This window comes from Neohortaea acidophila (genome assembly GCF_010093505.1).
Source record: "Neohortaea acidophila strain CBS 113389 unplaced genomic scaffold BDY17scaffold_3, whole genome shotgun sequence".
Lineage (NCBI taxonomy): Eukaryota > Fungi > Ascomycota > Dothideomycetes > Mycosphaerellales > Teratosphaeriaceae > Neohortaea > Neohortaea acidophila.
The window spans coordinates 1841120-1859599 of NW_022985512.1; the positions used below are offsets into that span (position 1 = coordinate 1841120).

Consider the following 18480-nt stretch of genomic DNA (forward strand, 5'->3'; position numbering starts at 1 on the left):
TTCATCAGCGTCGCTCTGATGCCTGCACCTCTTCTCTTCCAGCGCTACGGCAAAGCCCTGCGCGAGAAGTACCCCTTCAAGGGCTAGTCATGGAAATATCACCATACCATAGAATCTACCGATCCACCCGTGCAAACTCCAGCTCTGCAGACCCCATCTCAACAACCCCCACCCCACCCCTCTCCAACGCCTCCCGTGTAGCCCTCAACCCCTCCACATCCAGCCGTGAAGCCGTCACATCGCGAATGACAAACGTCGTGTACCCCAACTCCGCCGCGTCGAGCGCGGAGTGCAGCACACACACATTGTACGACAGGCCGACGCAAAAGACGTGCGTGATGCCCGCATCCTGCAGCATTGCGTGCAAGCGTGTGGCGCGCACGCGCGGATTTCTGAATGGGGGCCCGAAGGCAGAGTAGGATTCTAAATTAGCGTCGGTGCCTTTGTTGATGATTGCGTCGAGTCTGGCGGTGTGGATTTCGGGAATGATCTCGCAGCCGGGTGTGCCTTGGACGCAGTGGTCGTGGTAGACTTTGCTATTGTTTCCATTCAGATACGAGTGGAGAGATGGGGCAAAGCAGACTCACGACGTGATGCTCTCCGCCGCATTCTCGGGATTCGTAATCGTCGTTTCGGAAGTAAAGGCCACCGCTCCTTCGTGCTGCGATGCGAAGGAGACATGATTGCGGGGATGGAAGTCTCGCGCTGCCAGCTTCAATTTGAAACCTGGCGATGCGAGTAGTTTGTTGATGGGCGTGGCTAATTCCCGGCCGCCGGGCAGGGCAAGGCTGCCGTTTGGCCTGCAGAAGTCTTCTTGTACGTCGACGATGAGGAGCGCTGCTGAGGGGGGATTTGGGGATGCCATTGGGGTGTTCTGGGCTACTTTTATGATTCAAAAGATGGCAGAATGTTTAGGTCTGAGTTTATAGGAAAGGCAGAGGTAGTGGTGTAATATTTGAACTATGCGTAAGCACATTTCCGCCGGCTCCACCTGCGAGCTTTGGAGCTCATCTGCATCCATGCTGCATTGAAGATCGCCAGCCTCACTATGGACAACAGAGATAGAGCGCAATCGTCAACTCCCATATACTCCTAGCGAGAAGAATGATGAAACCATGAATCGCATCCATTCAATCATTATCAAAGATGTTCCCCAAGTCATGACCATTTCTAGGTAGGAGGCTGGTCACTTGATTTCGGATTGTTGTAACCCCACTGAGATAGTGTTAGCAGTTTCCACGATAAGCGTAAGGGTATTGAGGTGATTTCTATACTTACGAAAGGCTGAGGAGCATTGGCCCGCGCCTCTTCAGTATGATCTGACTGAAAGGAGATGTACGCCTCCATTGAATGGATCTGGGACCCAGCGAGGGCATTCCTGTAGCAGTCACAGCACATCAGCATCCATCACCTTCGGCATCACAAGAATCGGGAACGCTCTTACCCATGCGACTGACAAACCCTCAGAACCGACACCACCGCCATAAGAGCCCACCGAGCGCCCAACTCCCCCGTAGCACCACTTCCCAAAAATTCAAACGTCGCCAGCCTGCCCTGCCGATTCGGCACAGAGCCCTCCCTCCACAACGCGACCGTCTCGACCTCGCTGCCTGCGAATCGCACCAGTCGTCGAATCTTGGGCTTGAGCTGCTTGTCCTCTCGCCACTCGAACGTTTCGGCTCGCCGATCAATCATCGCGCTAAATGAATGAGTATTGTTGCGAAGGTTATACTTCAGGCGCTCGTCAAACGTATGGCCTTGACCTTCGGCGAGCGGAGGCAGAGTAAGGAGCCCATTGCCACTAACGCGCTTCTCATTCGCCGCGATGGCCAGCACCGGCGGCTTGAACTCCAGCGTCGAGTAGAGGGTCATTTGGCGGAACCCGTACGCTTCATGGTAGGTGAGGGCGTAGAGCTTCTCGGCCGGTTGGTCGAGGGTGCCCAGGTAGAAGCGCAGGGATTTGTAGTCCTGGCCGTCGCCGAGGTAGTAGAGGCCTAGGGAGGAGGGGAAGTTGCCGTAGAAGCCGGGGGGAATGGAGGCGGCTTTGGCGGCGTCGCGCTCTTCGTGCGCGCTGACGGCGTATTTGACTAGACGGTAGACTGCGGACATGGTGGCGTTGCTTGACGGGTGCGGAGTGTGCTCATCTAGAGATGGATTTAGGTTGCGAGTGGATGCGCTCCTTGTCGCATGGTTGTCTAGTCGGACGTCGAGCAGGCGTTATTGACTTCAGCAAATGTACTCTTTCGATAGAATCATAATGTATTTGTTACGTTGCGTTGAGATGTAGCAGGCCGTATCGTCTCAGGATCCGCCGTTACACCCGGGTTGTGCTTGGCAGCTTGGAGCCTCTGCAGATCTTCGCGTGGCTGTGGAACTCGGCTTTGCTTCGACGCCTTCACGTAGACAAGGCTTCCAAGCCTTCCTTAGCATCGCCATGGTCGACCCATCACAACCAAGATATCGACCAGACCAACCGATTGAACAAATAAACGATGGCAACGTGCATTGTGGTTGCTCCGTAGTCGATCGTCGGACTTAGGCGTACCCACGGAATTAAGCTGGACATTATCGTATCACCGCAACCTGCGAACCCATCATAAGTGAACGGAAAGCATATCACCTGCTTTGAAAGGCGCCAATGTCACTGGGAAGCCTCAATCAATTTTAGGTGCTGCCTCTGAGAACGTAATCGTTGAAGAGTACGCATTGATCCCAGCGACGGAGCTCATGAAAGCACAATGGCCGAGGATAAAGCGATTGTTTTGATCACAGGCGGTGAGTTGCCATCACCCGAGCCTGTCACATGCATATGCTCTAACAAACTCTAGCGAACGGGGGCATAGGATTCGCACTCGCGGCGCTGTTGATGGCAGATCCACACAAGCATGTTCTTGTTGGAAGTCGATCAGCCGAAAAAGGACAGCGTGCTCTGGCAGACCTTCAGCAGCAAGGTCTTCCTGGATCTGTCGAGCTTGTCGTGTTGGATGTCGCAAGCGATGAGTCGATTCTTGCAGCAGCGAAGCAGGTGGAAGCAGGTCATGGCAGGTATGTCTCGCCAGACAATATTCTGCCTAGCCTTGGGGATCGCTGACAGAACGTTCCCAGGCTGGACGCTCTCGTCAACAATGCTGCTATTGGCTCGCCAGAGGGCTCACGCGCAGAAGGCATGGCGAGATGCTTCCAAACAAACGGTGAGCCGCATCAGTGCATAGCAAAGGTATGCGGCAGATACTAACGCAGACCCAGCAACCGGACCCTACCTGATGGTCGAAGCGTTCGCGCCTCTACTCAAAAAGTCCACTCGCACCCCGCGCATCATCAACGTCACCTCTGGCGCCGGATCAGTCGCTCGGAGGATGGATCCCAACGGCCCAAGTTACAATCTGGGGATGTGGGGGATCCAATACGGCGCGTCCAAAGCCGCGATGAATCTCATTACCGCCTATCAAGCGGTCGTGTATGGTGAGCAGGGGATCAAGGTGTTTGCTTTCTCGCCTGGCTTTGTTGCGAGTAATCTTGGGGCACACAATACCGTTGAAAATGGAGCGCAGGAGACTAGTGTTGGTGCGGCGCCGATGGTAGGAATTATCGATGGCGAGAGGGATGCGGAGCTGCCTCGGAATGGTTTCTTGAGGGCTAGTGGTCAGTCGCCGTGGTGAGGGACTGAAGCTGGTCTACGCAGCATGGCTTTCTTGTCGTTTTCGCCTTGCCTGTAGAAGCTGGGGAGCGTCATTAGAAAGTAGTCTGCGATGAAATGCACCGGTCGTTGTTGATTGAGCGAAGCGCGAGCAATCATTTGATGCTCAAATCGGCATAATATTACACGACTCCCCGAATAATCGAGCAATCCAGTTCGATGTGAATGTCGAGGAGTTGGGGGATGAATTGACGGGTTGACGTCGAAAAAGACTCGGCGTGGCCCACTTTTCAAGCATCGCCCTGACGAGACGACACCGTCTCCGCCAATATGCCGTGCTTCCATCGCATACACTTTGGCCGCAAACCGTCCTCATACATGATAAGGCATGCGCAGGGTCATATCAAAAATGTCCACCGACGCTCACTTGCCCAAAGGGTCCTTCGACACCATCATCATCGGAGCTGGAATTGCCGGCCTGGCTTGCGCATCGAGACTACGGACGAGCAATGCTCAATCAAAGCTCTGCGTCCTGGAAGCGCGAGATCGTATAGGTGGCCGGATTGGCTCTGTCTGGGTCAACGGCAGTCGATTAGATGTCGGGGCGAATTGGATCCACGGCACTGGAACCGAGGAAGAACCCAATCCGCTGATGGACATCTTACCTCACAAACGGTACAGGGAGCTCTCGCGAACCGTAGCTTTCCGGCCAGCAGCTTTGGACAAGGCGCAAAAGCAGGTCCCGAGTCCTGGTACAGATGAGAACGACGAGTGGGAGGATCTCGGTCCCGCTCTTGCCACCACTGTCTCCGAAGACTTGGTCATCCCCGCAAGCTCCGCGGCAGCCTTAACGGGGACGCTGTATGGAACTATCGGAGCATTGCATGAGTTTGCTGCAGACACCTCATCTTCCGAGGCTAGTCGAACAAGTATGCTGTCTGCTCTTACGCAATCTGAAGCCTTCCGTCGCGGTTTCGATGCGGTGGAGCCCGATCTTCATCCAGTGCTGAGCGGGATGCCTCAATTCATTGAGAATATGGAGGCGGCGCCCCTCGCTGCACAATCCGCGGAACACACCGAAGGCACCCCGGGTATGAGTCTTGCGGAGTTTGCAATCGACGATTTCGACGGTGGCCAGGTCTTTCTTCAGGACGGATACCTGGCAATCGTTCAAGAAATTGCCAAACCCCTCATTGACGCCGGATCGATCCATACGGGCGTCGAAGTCCAGCAGATAGACTGGACAGCCAACCCTATTTCTGTCGTTACCTCTAAAGGTGTATATCATGCTAAAAACGTGGTGTGCACAATACCTCTGGGCGTGCTCAAGCATCGAATTCGGGAATCAACATCTTCATTGCCGCTATTCAACCCTAGCCTACCAAAGGAGAAGACCCAAGCAATTTCGTCTCTTGGCTTTGGAACTCTCGACAAAGTGTTTCTAGTATATTCGGAGCCGTGGTGGACCATGGACCCTTTCAAGTCGATTGTGAAGAAGGGAGTGTACCGACGGCCATTCACCTCAGGCAAAGATGAAGACTCAGACTCTGGAAACGGTTCCCAAGAACCAGATTCATTCATGGGCTTCACCCACGAGCTAGCCGGCTTCTCCATTTCTCAAAGCGGAGAAGTGACCATCGGCCCGCGACTCCTGTCCATCGTCAATCTCCACTCTCTGTGCGGCTTCCCTGCCCTCTGCGCATTCTTGTCGTGCTCGAACGCCGCACAAATGGAAGCACTGTCCGATGAGAAAGTAGCCGCCATCGTCCAGCGATCCTTGACGGCATGGTTCGGCAGGTCGCTTCCTAAACCAGACGCAGTTCATCTAACTCGGTGGGCGAGCGATCCATACGCTCTTGGTAGCTACACCCACATGATCACCGGGTCGTCCAAGACGGAGCATCGGGAGGAGTTTCAGAAACCTCTAGGGAACGAGCACGGTGGACAGCTAAGCTTTGCGGGAGAGGTGAGTCTGAACAGAAGCCGACGAATGTGGAATACATGCTGACTAGATCACAGCATACGAGCAAGAACCACTTTGCCACTGTCCACGGAGCTCTGCTAAGCGGCTGGAGAGAAGCCGACAACATTATTAGCTCCGCGGGGCTTAGTTGATCAATGTGTGTCTAAACAACCTGGTACTCCGCTCTGGATGGAGACTCTGGATATAAGAACAACGACCCACACAGACATTCACTTTCCGCCGCTAACCAGCGCCGGCCTCTGACTCCTCCCCGCCAACCTCGAGCTTCATTATCCGCTCGCTCAGCTTGTCGATGTCCTCCTTGGCTTCACCGACCAAGATTGTAGGATACGCCCACGCGTTCTTGGTCCCTAGCCGCGTGCAGCCGAGCAGGATTATCCTGCCTTCCTGGAATTCTTGATGGAACTGCTTCTCGAAGTCGTCCCGCGAGACCTTCAAGATGACGCACTCATATATTATGCCGACGCCAAAGCCACGCTTCTTGCAATGCCCCTTGATCAACCCGAGGGTGTAACTTGTTGGCGTTCTGACGTTCAGATCAATCACATACTGAGTTCCATCGTCGGGATCTTCCATGATATCCGCGCCGACCTGGCCGAAATAGCCCTCTTTCCTCAGGGCTTTACCAATTTCGCAGAGGGTGTCATAATACTTCTTCTCCATCTCTTCCTGTTCGTCGAAGATGATGCCCGTGGACTGCCTTCCGGAGTCCGACGTACGGGTGGTCAATTGCTGACACGCGCAAACAAAAATCGGACTGCCATCCTTTTTGACGAAAAAGTTGAGCGCCATCGTGTCGCCTTTGATGAATTCCGAAACAACGAGCGCCGTCGGCCAGATATGCGCGTTTCCCTCGGAGATGCGAGGCAGGTAGGCGGGGAGATTGTCGGTGCTCATGTACTCCATGACCTTCTTCCGATCCTCCTCATTCTGCACGATGTGTGTGCCTACGGAGCCCAGCGACTGCGTCAGTTTCAACACATACGGCACCGGCGTCTCTTCGAGGACTCTGAGTACGCGCGCGATCTCGCCCGACACGGTCTCTTTGCATGCGGTGCAGTCGCCCGCGCCATAGTACCATTTGCCCGCTTTGGTTGTATGGTGGTCGCAAACGCATTCGCAGTCGATTATTTTGTCATTCGCGCTTCGGAGATCGCACTCGGCCAGCCAGCGCTTACTATTGATCTCAAACACCTTCTCCGGCGGCAGGAGAGCCGGCAACCTCTCCGCGAAATCGACGGAGAAGCCCCAGCGGATGGGAGAGCCGTCGTGGTTCGCCACGAAATCCTCCTGATTGGCGTGTGTTCTGGGCAGTCGATCAGCCGCACGGCATCAAAGATCAGATACTAAGACCAGACAACCCACGTAATAACCGGCCTCTGATTCTCCGGCAGAATCATAAACCCCCGCTTCGCCGCAGCATCCACACTCTCGCGACTCAACGACGGATCGTCACTAATCCCCTCCGAAGCCACGTACGCCACCTTCCCCCGCCCAACGGGGAACATGAGCAGATTACTCACATTCTCCAACTGCAGGTGCGCCAGGTCGCTGCCGGAGGCTACGTTGCTCGACGTGATGAGGAACTTGTTGTTCAGCGGGATTTCCTTGTAGCGCCGGTCGGCGTTGGGTTTGAAGTGGCAGAGCGTTTCGGGCACTTCGCCGTTGTGGTCTGGATACTCCGCGGCGTATAAGTCGTGGAGCGTGGTGTCGAGCACGACGTGCGGGAAGCCTCCTTCCTGGTGGCTTGGGGCGGCGGTGCCGTTGGGTAGGTCGCCTGTCATCTTGGGCGACAGGCTCGGATATCACCTGGACGGTAGGATGTAGGTCCTACGCCAGTCAAATGTCGTGAGGTGATGGTGATACGTAGGTAGCCCGAGACGTCCACCTTCGCATTCCCGCAGTATCAAGCCAAGTGATGTGGTGGCAGCGAAGGAGGAAAAAGACCACGAAGAAACGTCCACCTCTTTGCAACACGCAGAGGGAAAAGCTCGCCCAACGCTCCCAACACCGGCGCAGCCCCCTTTAAACCATTCGCAAAAGAACATTGTCCCTCGCGCGCCAAAAAAGGGTGGTAAACATCGTCATCGTACAGCGCAGCCTCGATCGACAAACCCGCACGGCTACATCGACCCCCCCACTTCCCCATCTTCTGCCCCGCAAAGCTTAATGCCGCTGCCTTTTGGCACCGCGACTCGTTCGTGCAGCCCGGACGGTTTCTTCGATCTCGATTGCGCGGGTTGATCGAGCGAAGGGTAGGTGATGTACCTGCTACCTTACTGCCCTCGGTTGCGAGTACACCCTTTTTACATAGGCTATGTGGGCGATCGAGGGTTGTTTGGCCTGCTCGTGATTACTGACGAAGCGGGGGATGCAATCAATGGTTGTATGGAGGTGAGGAAGCAAGGCTCAAAGGTCTCCCAAACGGGACTCGATCGATATCAGCTGGCTGGATGGGTATCAAACGAGTGTGTAATAGTGCAAATAAGAAATATATACAAGGTCATCCGCACTCACGGCCGTCTTAGAATCGTCCCTGACCCCAACCAGACGGAGCAGGAGAATACTGCCTCGAAGGCGGCGGTGCGGCGCGAGCATTCTCTCCTCTCGCACCATAGGCGTCCGTCTCGTGCGGCGTAGTGTAATCATCGAGGAGCGAGCCATAGCTCGACATTGCTCTCGCGTCCACTGGTGCTGGCGCTGTGAAGCTCCGTTGAGCAGTTTGCGTCTGATAGACACCAGGTGTGCTGGATCCGGCGACTGTGATATTGCGCCTAGCACCATCCTGCGCGGCTGGTGTCGTGGCGGTTGACGCGGAGTGCAAGTTGGGGTTGAAGGGTTGGTAGATCTTGGTGGTTGCGACTGGCGGTGGTGATTGAGATGTCATTTCGTAGCTGTTTGGAGGCGGAGTGGGTAGACTCGGGGCATAGGTGGGTGTGAAGGGGCGGTTTACGGGCAGTGGTGCGGGGGTTGGGCCGCGGAAGGGCGGGTTGACGCTGTCGACTGTTGGGCGTCGGGGGATCGTTGCTGGTGGAGGAGTTGGAGCTGCCACCGGTCGGCTGAAGTAAGAGACATCGCTGTCTTGTCTTCTAGGCCTCGGTTGAAACCCGTCTGCCGTGTTGATGCGAGGTGGTGGTGGACCCATTGGAGTGCGAGCTCGCGTGAAGTCGTTTGGTGAGATCTCGCTGCCAGCGGATTGCGGCTCTTCAAAGCTGTAACCCGTATTTGAGCGTACTGGGAAGCGTTGACCGGGTGGCGGTCTTGCAGTCGTCGCTGATGCCGGGGTAAAGGGCCGCTGTGACGTGCTTGTGTTCTGTGTGTCCATGCGCATAGGCATGGGAGGAATGGACGAAGTCACGGACGGCTTGCGAGAGTAGTATGTCGGGGCAGGCGACGAAGTCCAGCCATCACCGCCAGCGAATCCGGCATTTGGCAAGAGAGGAGCGTCTGCTTCCAAGCTTGCACTACTCCACCCAGATGCTTGGGTCCCGCTCCTGCTTGGCATCCCTGGCCGGTCGAAAGCGAGGTCGGGCAGCGACGGTTGCCTATCGAGCCCATCTGGTCGAGCAGAGTATGGAGGCAGGGTTGACACGGTCGACTTAGTATCTTGTCGATTGAGTGGCGACGCAGCATCATGCTTCTTCCACGCACCGTCGTCTCCCAAATCCGGCAAGGTAGGTGCTCTGTTGAGCCCCATTGGACGAGGCGGAGGCAGCTCACCAGTTTTCTGCCTCTTGAGCTCCGCCTTTCTTTCCGCCTTTTCCCTCTTCTTCGCCTCGTCTTCCATCGCCGCTTCGATTGTGTGGGCAACGATCTTGTCCAGCCTACGGTCAATCTTGCGTCGGCAGTAGATCCGGAGGCGGCCGTCCTGTTGCGGGATGTAGTGCCACAGGAAGACCAAGTACAAGAGGCCTGCACAGATCAAGCACAGAGCGCTGAATACCCAAATGACGAGGGTGAACAACATAGAAGCGTAAATGGCAGCTTGCTCGTAGTTCTTGTCGGCAATAGCGCCAAGGTTGATGAAGAACTGCTGGATATGCGAGTGGCCGTCAGTTGTTGCGCCGCCGTTGATAAGATCAGCCTGCATGACGGCGTAGAGGGTCATGGCATTGACGGCCTGTCGAGGTCCTTCGGCCAGGACTACTCGAACGGCGCTTTGAAAAGCAAAGTACACGAAGAACGCGACGTAGTCGGTGCCCTTTTTGCTCTTCGTGAGCTGGGTGTAGACGAGGAATCGCTTGAAGCCGCGGGAGCGCATGCTTTGGAGAGAGTTGGCAATGGGGTCCATATAGCTGGCGGCAACGCCGTCTCTCTTGATGACTCGGATGGCGCGGACCCATTCGTAAAAACAGAGGGCGTAGGAGATGAAGATGCAGATGGCGAAGATCCACTTGCTGTATTTGAAGGGGATCACGGGCTGGACCTGCGAGCTCCATCGGTTGAAGATGAGGAGGTTGACGGCGGTGAAGGTGTCGACAGCGTAGACGGCGACGCCGACCGCACCCATGAACCAAAGCCAGCCATAAGCGATGAAGTTCCAGCACGATGTGGATCGAAAGTCGCTCAACTCGATAAACTCCCACCGCTGCTTCTTCTCCGGCGGGCCCTTTTCTCGATCTCCGCAACAACTCATGGTGAAGGTGGGGGTGAGTGAGGAGCGCGAGGTCGTTGGTAATGGAAATCAGACCGGCTGAGTAGGTGTTATAGTGACTGCAATCGGCGCTGCATAGGCCCAAGTCGCGTGTTACTAGGCTAGGCAAACGGCAGTGTCTTTCTGTCCAGCAGAATTGTCCTCTCTTAGCCAACGGACTCGTCTGAGCGATGAAGAGGGACGCCTGGTCAGAGGAGGGAAGGGAGGAAGTGAGCGGTCTAGTCGGAGGTTGGGAGGCAGGAAGGAATGCTTCCTCGCATGGTGTGGGGGTGCCGAGCGCGTCTTTGTTTGTAAACCTCGACAATGCCCTTTTTCGCGATGGACAAAGGTGGCGTGGATGAGCGAGTGGGTGAAGGGACGACAAAGAAGGAGCGGAGGGGCGTTCGGAGGTGTCGTCGCTGACGCAGAGTCGGAGTGTCGGAGGAAGGAGAGGCTGGTGGTGCTGAGGAGCGTGGTAGTGGTCAATAAGCAGGAAGAAGAGTCAAGTGAATGTGGGCATGCGCGACAATGCAGCAGGGAAAAGAGGGTGGTGCGGAAACTCTCGGCGCATCTGCCTCCACCTCCTCACGGCATCTGGCGTTGCATGATGCGATGGGAGGAAACACCGGCGGCGCCGTGGAGTTCTTGGTGGAGGGAGAGACAAGGAGTTTCAGATGTTTGATCGCCGCCGGGCGGTTGGCGCCAGCTTCGCTTCTCCTCCAATCACAGCCCTGTGCCTGATGACCAACGCCGGGTCCGCGTGGCGCTAGTCCATTTTCTTAATTACCCGGCCCGCGCCAGGCTCACCTCCGTAACAGCTCATTATCTCCCGTCACCTCACCCTGTCCACTTCTACTGTTGCTGCTTTGCAATCTGCCGATGGTGTGCACATCACTGCCATTCGAGTGACACTACATTGTTGCTTCCACAACGCGGCAAGGTGTTGAGCACATTCCACGCTCTTTGCTCCGTCTTAGCGATCTCCTCGCCTGACCAGCCACCGGCTTCTTCACTCTTCATTCTTCACATCGTCGCTCCATACGGTACCGATATCTATATTTGATCTCCCCAGCCTCGCTCGGTTCTCCCCAGATGTTTGTCATAATGCCATGCCCGCGAGGTCAACCTTCGTCATCATGAGTAAACTCCCGCGACAGCGGACTACTCGCTTTGGGCTCGCTCTGCGCCCTCAATACCATGTGCCTGCCTTTTGTCGTGCTGGGAGGCGTGGCAAGCAACGAAGCCTGTGACATCGTCTTCGCCAGGCCGTTCATCTCCGGTTCAACACTCTCGCTCATTCGACCAGATGGCTTAAGATATGGCGGCGTGCCCATCTTCACCGGCGTCTCCGCGTGCTTCACTGACCGTGGCGAAGGCGACCCACAGTTCTCGCACGCCTCCTCAATCGATTCGCGCACCTCAGGCTCGAGCAGATCTCCCTCTGCCCTCGCGCGTGCAGAAGCAATGTACACCTCCCCTCTGCGCTTCACAGGACTCTCGTCGTAAGGATCGAAGCCCACGCGCTTCACTGCCTCATTCCTGACCTTTCGCCTGACGTCCTTGTCCCTTCCTGCTCCCGCAGTGGCGCTATCTTCCAGGAAGAAATTGAGCAATTCGTCTTCAATGGCCAGATGGCTCTCTTGCCGGAATTGCTGCAAGGCGGTGAGTTTGATGAGCATCTCAAGAAGTGATAGTGAGGTTTTGATGCGCGGGTGTTGTGGTTGTGGAGAGTCGACGTGGACGATGGGTTGGGGAGACGGCGACTTGAGCTTCATGTTCGAGAAGACGTGGGTGAAGGCTGTTCCGGGCGAGTCTGCGTGCTGGTGTGATGGATGCAGAAAGGCTGGGGGCTCATCGACTTCGCTGTCGGAGTCCGACTGCTCGGTGTACACCTCGAAAGCCATCCACTCCGGATCCAGATTGGCTGGTAGCTTCCAGGTCTTGCTCTCGTCCATTGTGCCTTGCTGATCGTTTGCAGCAATGCTCGGCGTCGATTCACGCAGGATCTGTATATTGATCTCGTCCTGCTCGTCCGCTTGCGCACCCATCTCCGCATCGTCGAGGAAGCGTGGCTCCGACATCTGCGACCGATGGAGCATCCGTCTGGGCGGCTCAGCATTGATGTCTCGTTTGATGAGCAAGACCGGCCGATTCGTGTCGTCGTCATCCTCCCCGATGTTGAGAATCTTGCCCGTGTCGGCGTAGAAGATTTTGGAGATCTCGTGGATTGGTACAACATCCCGGATACCCGCATTCGCAACATCCTCGAACGAGCTCGGAAGACTGCCGTCCTCTTCCATTGTATGCACTCGATCATCGTCCAGATCTTCGATGATGGCGAGCTGGTAAGCAAAATCGCTTCCCGTCTCTCCCGCAAACACTCCATTTCCACTCAATTCGTACTGCATATCCCCCGGCAAATTACCCAGTGCTCCCAAAGGAACTCTGAAAAGCTTCATCCTCGCTTTATGCACCACTTCCTTCCACGTTGTTGCTCTCACACCGTTGTCGTCGAGAGTTCTGTTCACATGTCCGGCAAACAGCATGTACAAGCTCAACGTCCACGTGGGTCCGACTTGCTGCCTTGCTTGCGCTGATGAAGTAAATTCAGTGTCCGCGGCAGTCAGAAACGTCGATGCTTGCAACAGTCGACTCGGACTGATGGTGCCGGATAGCTTGGTCGACAGGTTGACACCCGAAGTCGTGATGGCAAGGTTGATGAGCGGGATAGCGTCTTCGATCTTGAGCAGCAACAACTTGATCGAGTTGATGATGGCCACCACCTCCGACTGCGCATGTCCATTCTTCTTTCCAACCGCGCCAGCGATCCTTCTTCCCAACTGCTGAATCTCATACCGGATCCCCTTGGTCAGACTCACGGCATACTCAAGTGTCGTATTTCCTCGAGCGGAGATCAATTCAATCAGATCGATGGCAGGACTGATGATGCGGATCTTGCTCTCCAGCCGGATTTGCAGAGTGAGCAATTCTTGGCGGTGTTGGTTGTTGCGCGGCGTTTGTTTGAGGAGGCGCGTGCACTGGTTGAGGGCATAGGTGGTAGTGATGGTGATTCCGGAGCGGATGGCGTAGTTCATCGCTTGGGAGGTTAGGTTGCTCAAGAGGCTGTCCATGTTGTGCTGTCATCGATGGTGGAAGGATTTGGCAAGGCTGTGGTGGTGATGGCGAAGTTGTACGCATACCGGGTCAGCGGGGTGAATGCGAGCCCGGAAGAATGGGTGTGTCGCCTGGTATCGACTGTTTGCTCTTCTGTGGAGTGCAAGATATCGTCTCTACAGTGTGTTGTCGTGCCTGCCGTTCAGCAGTGCTGTTGGTGTCGTTTGGTGCAGTCAATTAGACTTTCAGGCCACAGCGGGCAAGCCACAATTCGACGCCACACCCGCCGAGCGCCACACGGACACCAGAACCAGAGATTGAAATGTCATGACAGACATTTCGTCGTCGTTCAACTTTGTCCTTCCCCCACCGACTCAACCCCGCAACGCTCCCTCTTACCAATTTCGAGTTTTCCTTCCTCACGACTGAGTGGACCTCTTCCCTTCTCTCGACCCCTCGTGCACATAAGAGCCGACAGGCGTAGCTGGAAAGGATGGCCAACGGACAGCCAGATTCGTGGGAGGACGAGATGCGAGACGATGATCTCGCGCAACAGACACAGCAGCAGCTGAACTTCCAGAACAATCAAGCCGCCTACAACACCTTCCAGCCCGGTGCCTCCAGCTTCCAGCCCGGCGCACAAACTTTTAATCCCGCCACAGCTCAGCAGTATGGTGGCGGATATGGCCAGCAATACAACGGCTATTCGCAATACGGCCAGCAAGGGTATGGCCAGCAAGGTGGATACCAGCAATATGGGTATGGACAACAGGGTGGTTACCAACAATATGGCCAGCAAGGCTACGCTCAGCAAAATTACGGGCAATACCAGCAGCCTCAACAACCTCAGCAGCAGCAGCAACAGCAGAAGCCGCAGGCATACGTGCCTCCGCAACAACGACAGACTCCCATGATTGCAAAGAGAGGAGAGGCGTTAGTCCCCGCCAGCCAGCCTCCGGCCGCCAAACCCGCCGCCGCTCCTGTCAAGACCTTGAACACCGCCGCACCTGCCAAGACCCTCTCCTTGAGTGCATCAGATACCGGTGCGGCAGCGCCAAAGGTGGAAAAGGCGGCGGGTGGAGCCAAAGTGCTTTCGCTCGGCGCCACGAGCACCCCGCCTCCCGCAGCGAAGAAGGAAGAGCCAGAAGTGGATGCTGGCAAGAAAGTCACGGCTGCCAAAGCGATAGAGAAGACCGGCGAGACCACCACACCCGCATCGAAAGGCACCACCTCTCCATCCGCCTCGGGTCGATCCTCTCCCGCCCCCGATGCCGCCGCCGCCGCGAAGGCTGAAGCGAGACGTGCGGACGCCGTCATCGAAGAGCAAGCCGAAATTGTCGATAATGAAGCGCTGCAAGACATGTACGGCAAAGAGCACGTCAATGTCATTTTCTTGGGCCACGTCGATGCGGGTAAGAGCACGTTGGGCGGCAGCATTCTTTACGCCACCGGAATGGTGGATGAGCGAACGATGGACAAATACAAGCGGGAAGCCAAAGATCTCGGCCGTGAGTCGTGGTACCTCTCCTGGGCGCTTGACCAAACCAAGGAGGAGCGATCAAAGGGTATCACCGTCGAGGTGGGTCGAGGTTTCTTCGAGACGGACAAGCGGCGATACTCCATCCTTGATGCACCCGGACACAAGAACTACGTGCCAAACATGGTGCAGGGTGCGTCGCAGGCCGACGTTGGCATTCTCGTCATCTCCGCTCGCAAAGGTGAATACGAAGCCGGATTCGACAAGGGCGGACAGACGCGGGAGCACGCAGTCCTCGCGAAGACCCAAGGCGTCAACAAGCTTGTCGTCGTCGTGAACAAAATGGACGACCCCACAGTCGAATGGAGCGAGGATCGTTACAAGGAGTGCACCACCAAACTCACCGCCTTCCTCAAGGGCCTCGGGTACAACCCCAAGACCGACCTGACCTTCATGCCCATCGCCGCCCAACAAACAACAGGCATCAAAGAGCGCGTTCCTAAGAGCGTGGCCAAATGGGTCGACTCGCCCTCGCTCCTCGAATTCCTCGACTCGATGCAAACGCTCGAGCGCAAAATCAACGCGCCCTTCATGATGCCCATCGCGGCCAAGTACCGCGACCTCGGCACCATGGTCGAAGGCAAGGTCGAGGCGGGCGTGATCCGCAAAGAAAACAAGTACCTGATGATGCCCAACAAAGCCGAAATCCAAATCTCCGCCCTGTTCGGCGAGACGGAGGACGAAATCCCGCACGCCACCTGTGGCGAGCAGGTGCGCATCCGCATCAAGGGCGTCGAGGAGGAGGACATCTACCCCGGCTTCGTGCTGTGCTCCCCGAAACGCCCCGTGCACTGCGTTTCCGCGTTCGAGGCGCAGATCCGCCTGCTGGAACTCAAGTCCATCCTCTCCGCCGGCTTCAACTGCGTGCTGCACGTCCACTCCGCGACCGAGGAGGTCACGTTCGCCGCGCTGCTGCACAAGCTGGAGCCCAAGACGAACCGCAAGAGCAAGAAGCCGCCGGGCTTCGCGAAGCAGGGCATGAACATTATCGCGCGCTTGGAAATTACTGGTGGCGCGGGCTCGGTGTGCGTGGAGCGGTTTGAGGATTACCCGCAACTGGGCCGCTTTACGCTGCGCGACCAGGGACAGACGATTGCCATTGGGAAAATCACCAAGTTGATTACGGATCCGGTTGGACCTACTGCTGCTTCGGCTTCTGCGACTGCTGCCGCGGCTGCCAGCGCCGCGGCGGCTTAAAGTGGAGATGCATTGTGTGCATCTGGCAGGGCGGGGATTTTGTAAGGATGTGTGGATTCAGCATATCGCTGTCTTGTTTTTCGACAGTAGGAGTAGAACATCATCACGATTCCATGTTTTGAAACAGTCATCGATTCATTACCATCCAGACTTGCTAACGCACAAGTGCTGTCCTCGTCGTATCGTTGTCATCCACTCTGCTGATCCCTGTCCGCCTCACATCGAGTCCCACATCTCACGCCCAACTCCGATTAGAACTAGACAGTGGCGGCGGAGGCGGCAAACTGAAATCCACCAAACTCTCCAGCTCAAAGCGCCTCACAGCTGCGGGTGCCTGCGTTGGAATCTCGTCGCAGTCCTCGTCATCCTGCACCTTTTGCGCCGAGCTTGTAAGCGCAGGCGGCAAGAGGAAGGGGGAACTCTGCGGGCTGCATCGTAGCGCTGACGATGCTGGAGGTGAGGTGGGAGGGAACGTGGACTCCTTTGCTGGTGGGGATGAGATGAGATCGTGTTTGCGTTTGGGGCGTGGTTGGATGGGCGTGAATTGCGAGGGGACTACGGTGCTCACTTGGGAGGGGCGGAGGGCTGGTGGGGAGGAGGGGAGGTGGGGTTCGGACCTTCTCGCCAGTGGTTGGGAATCGATTGCAGCGCTGGCATCTGCGGTAGTGTGAGGCATAGGCGCCGGTGCTTCCTTCGGTCTTGGTGTATCGTTGGATTGCGAGGCGGACGCATCCTCCGCATTCGTCGAATCTCCTGCTTGAGGCCGTGTTTCCCGAGGCACGTATATGGCGTCGAGGTCGTCGTCCTCTGTCTCGCTGTCCTCGATGCCGTCTTTGAAACGGTCAGAGAGGAGCTGAGTTGCTTGTGTCTGCCCGAATCTCGCCGCATCACGGTCCAGCGCAGAGTATGCCGGGTCATAAGTCGCCGGGCCTAGATCGTCCGACGCGGTATGCGCGTCTTCGTAAGAGTTCCATTTGTGAGTGAGGTGGGCTTCGTTGATATCGTCGAGGTCATCGAGGTCCAAGTCTTCGGCCTGCGAGTCTTGAACAGTCACTGTGCGTGTCATCTTTGGAGTTGGTTTGCTTGTGTGGTGACTGTACGTTACTTCCAGGCTACTGTCCTCGTCCAGCTGGGAGTCCTGTATTGTCGTGACACGATGCAATGTCCTGGCTGGGCGTAGCGGGGACGGGGAGCAAGACGCTTCCACACGCTCCTGAGATGAGGGCACTCTCTGCGGCGAAGGCTTTGTGACTATTCCACCCGTCACCGGGCCATTGCGTGATCTGAATCTAATCCGTTCGAGAATCTTCATAGTCGTGTTCTGCGACTCTGGACTGACACTCTTGGTCACGCGAGCTGCAATGTTCGCGCTGCGCTCTTTCAGTGGCGATGTCTGCCAAACTCGGCGAGGAGTAGACATTGGGGCGGACGATTTGGCGCTGGGAGGGGTCTGAGAAGACGGCACCTCCCTCGTGAAGCGTACTTTGCGTGGCGTGTGCAGCTCGGTTGGCGCTCCAGATGGCCGCCTCTCAGGCCCCAATTCGTCCCATTGCGATGACTCGATGCGTGTTGGAGACGTCTCAAGTATCTCTGATGCCAGCTGATCGGCGTGGTCCGTCTCTTCGTTGGCTCCATCAAGGAAGGCAGTAGTCTGTTGTGGGCCACGGTCAACTTCGCTTCCCCACCATGCAAAGTCATCGTCTTCCCACACTTCCATCTTGCCACTACCGACTCCAGCCGACCTCGATCTTCTCAGCAATTGTGGCAGGAGTCCGCGATCGAACTGGGTCATGGTAGATTGATCCGCCTCTCTCTTTCCAAACTTGGCTCTCGTCTTGGCCCGCTTCTTGGGTCTCGAACTCTCGAGCTCGTCATCGCTGGGGATATCAGAGTCCTCTCTGCTGTTGCTGCTCGGCACCCCAAAGTCGCATTGGGTCAGAGTGGTCTGGATATCGGTGGAAGAGGGAAATAGCGTGGGGGCCTTGCGTCGAATGTAACGCCTCTTAATCGGGAGGTTCTGCTGTGTCTTGCGGGCCGTCTTTGCGGTGTATGAAATGACCTTGCCGGATGAAGAGGCCGACGGCATTCTTGACAGCTCTCCAGTCGTTGAGGTGGCGGATTGTCAAGGCGAAGGTGTGATGCTCGGGGACGCGTGCTTGGGAGACGCGCCGAAAGTCGTGGCTGAGTCAGCGGGACTTTGGCGTGCACGTCAGTCGCCCTTCGATCGACTTCACTTCTTCTGTCAGATGGACTGGTGACACCTTCAGGCCCGTTTCGTGTTCAATAACCCTGCAACTCCTGCGTATCTCACTTCAGCATAACTGCCCCACCGCACAAGTACAGGCAGCATGCGATCTTTCTGGATAAGGTAGGATAGC

At 56.3% G+C, this 18480-nt stretch overlaps 9 protein-coding genes across 9 annotated transcripts; 3 read left to right on the top strand and 6 right to left on the bottom strand.

The window, feature by feature from the left end:
* Positions 1-52: 52 nt before the first annotated feature.
* Positions 53-929, bottom strand: BDY17DRAFT_110348 (Isochorismatase-like protein). Its single transcript, XM_033729197.1, has 2 exons — positions 591-929; positions 53-536 (listed from the first exon to the last, which is right to left on the bottom strand). The coding sequence occupies exons 1-2, from the start codon at positions 863-865 to the stop codon at positions 116-118; spliced, it is 696 nt and encodes a 231-aa protein (XP_033592272.1). The 5' UTR covers positions 866-929; the 3' UTR covers positions 53-115.
* Positions 923-2285, bottom strand: BDY17DRAFT_294110 (uncharacterized protein). The gene is made up of 3 exons (XM_033733087.1): positions 1445-2285; positions 1279-1378; positions 923-1215 (listed from the first exon to the last, which is right to left on the bottom strand). The coding sequence occupies exons 1-3, from the start codon at positions 2107-2109 to the stop codon at positions 1171-1173; spliced, it is 810 nt and encodes a 269-aa protein (XP_033592273.1). The 5' UTR covers positions 2110-2285; the 3' UTR covers positions 923-1170.
* A 1-nt stretch (position 2286) lies between these two features.
* BDY17DRAFT_294113 (uncharacterized protein) lies at positions 2287-3855 on the top strand. Its single transcript, XM_033733088.1, has 4 exons — positions 2287-2775; positions 2829-3045; positions 3106-3191; positions 3247-3855. Exons 1-4 carry the CDS (start codon positions 2739-2741, stop codon positions 3657-3659), a joined length of 753 nt encoding a protein of 250 aa, XP_033592274.1. The 5' UTR covers positions 2287-2738; the 3' UTR covers positions 3660-3855.
* A 123-nt stretch (positions 3856-3978) lies between these two features.
* BDY17DRAFT_110443 (amine oxidase) lies at positions 3979-5886 on the top strand. The gene is made up of 2 exons (XM_033729198.1): positions 3979-5603; positions 5657-5886. Exons 1-2 carry the CDS (start codon positions 4026-4028, stop codon positions 5750-5752), a joined length of 1674 nt encoding a protein of 557 aa, XP_033592275.1. The 5' UTR covers positions 3979-4025; the 3' UTR covers positions 5753-5886.
* BDY17DRAFT_322529 (uncharacterized protein) lies at positions 5844-7405 on the bottom strand (the record flags this gene model as incomplete). The annotated part of the gene is made up of 2 exons (XM_033736823.1): positions 5844-6927; positions 6987-7405. The coding sequence occupies 2 exons, from the start codon at positions 7403-7405 to the stop codon at positions 5844-5846; spliced, it is 1503 nt and encodes a 500-aa protein (XP_033592276.1).
* Positions 7406-8817: 1412 nt separating this feature from the next.
* BDY17DRAFT_241978 (uncharacterized protein) lies at positions 8818-10257 on the bottom strand (the record flags this gene model as incomplete). Its single annotated transcript, XM_033730380.1, has 1 exon — positions 8818-10257. A coding segment is annotated over one exon (1440 nt), but the record flags the coding sequence as incomplete, so codon positions are not given.
* A 1090-nt stretch (positions 10258-11347) lies between these two features.
* On the bottom strand, positions 11348-13239 carry BDY17DRAFT_294116 (RanGTP-binding protein-domain-containing protein). The gene has a single exon (XM_033733089.1). The coding sequence runs from the start codon at positions 12798-12800 to the stop codon at positions 11376-11378; it is 1425 nt and encodes a 474-aa protein (XP_033592278.1). The 5' UTR covers positions 12801-13239; the 3' UTR covers positions 11348-11375.
* A 479-nt stretch (positions 13240-13718) lies between these two features.
* On the top strand, positions 13719-16218 carry BDY17DRAFT_294117 (P-loop containing nucleoside triphosphate hydrolase protein). Its single transcript, XM_033733090.1, has one exon. It carries the CDS (start codon positions 13862-13864, stop codon positions 16100-16102), a length of 2241 nt encoding a protein of 746 aa, XP_033592279.1. The 5' UTR covers positions 13719-13861; the 3' UTR covers positions 16103-16218.
* BDY17DRAFT_294118 (uncharacterized protein) lies at positions 16219-18236 on the bottom strand. The gene has a single exon (XM_033733091.1). The coding sequence runs from the start codon at positions 18186-18188 to the stop codon at positions 16338-16340; it is 1851 nt and encodes a 616-aa protein (XP_033592280.1). The 5' UTR covers positions 18189-18236; the 3' UTR covers positions 16219-16337.
* Positions 18237-18480: the final 244 nt, after the last annotated feature.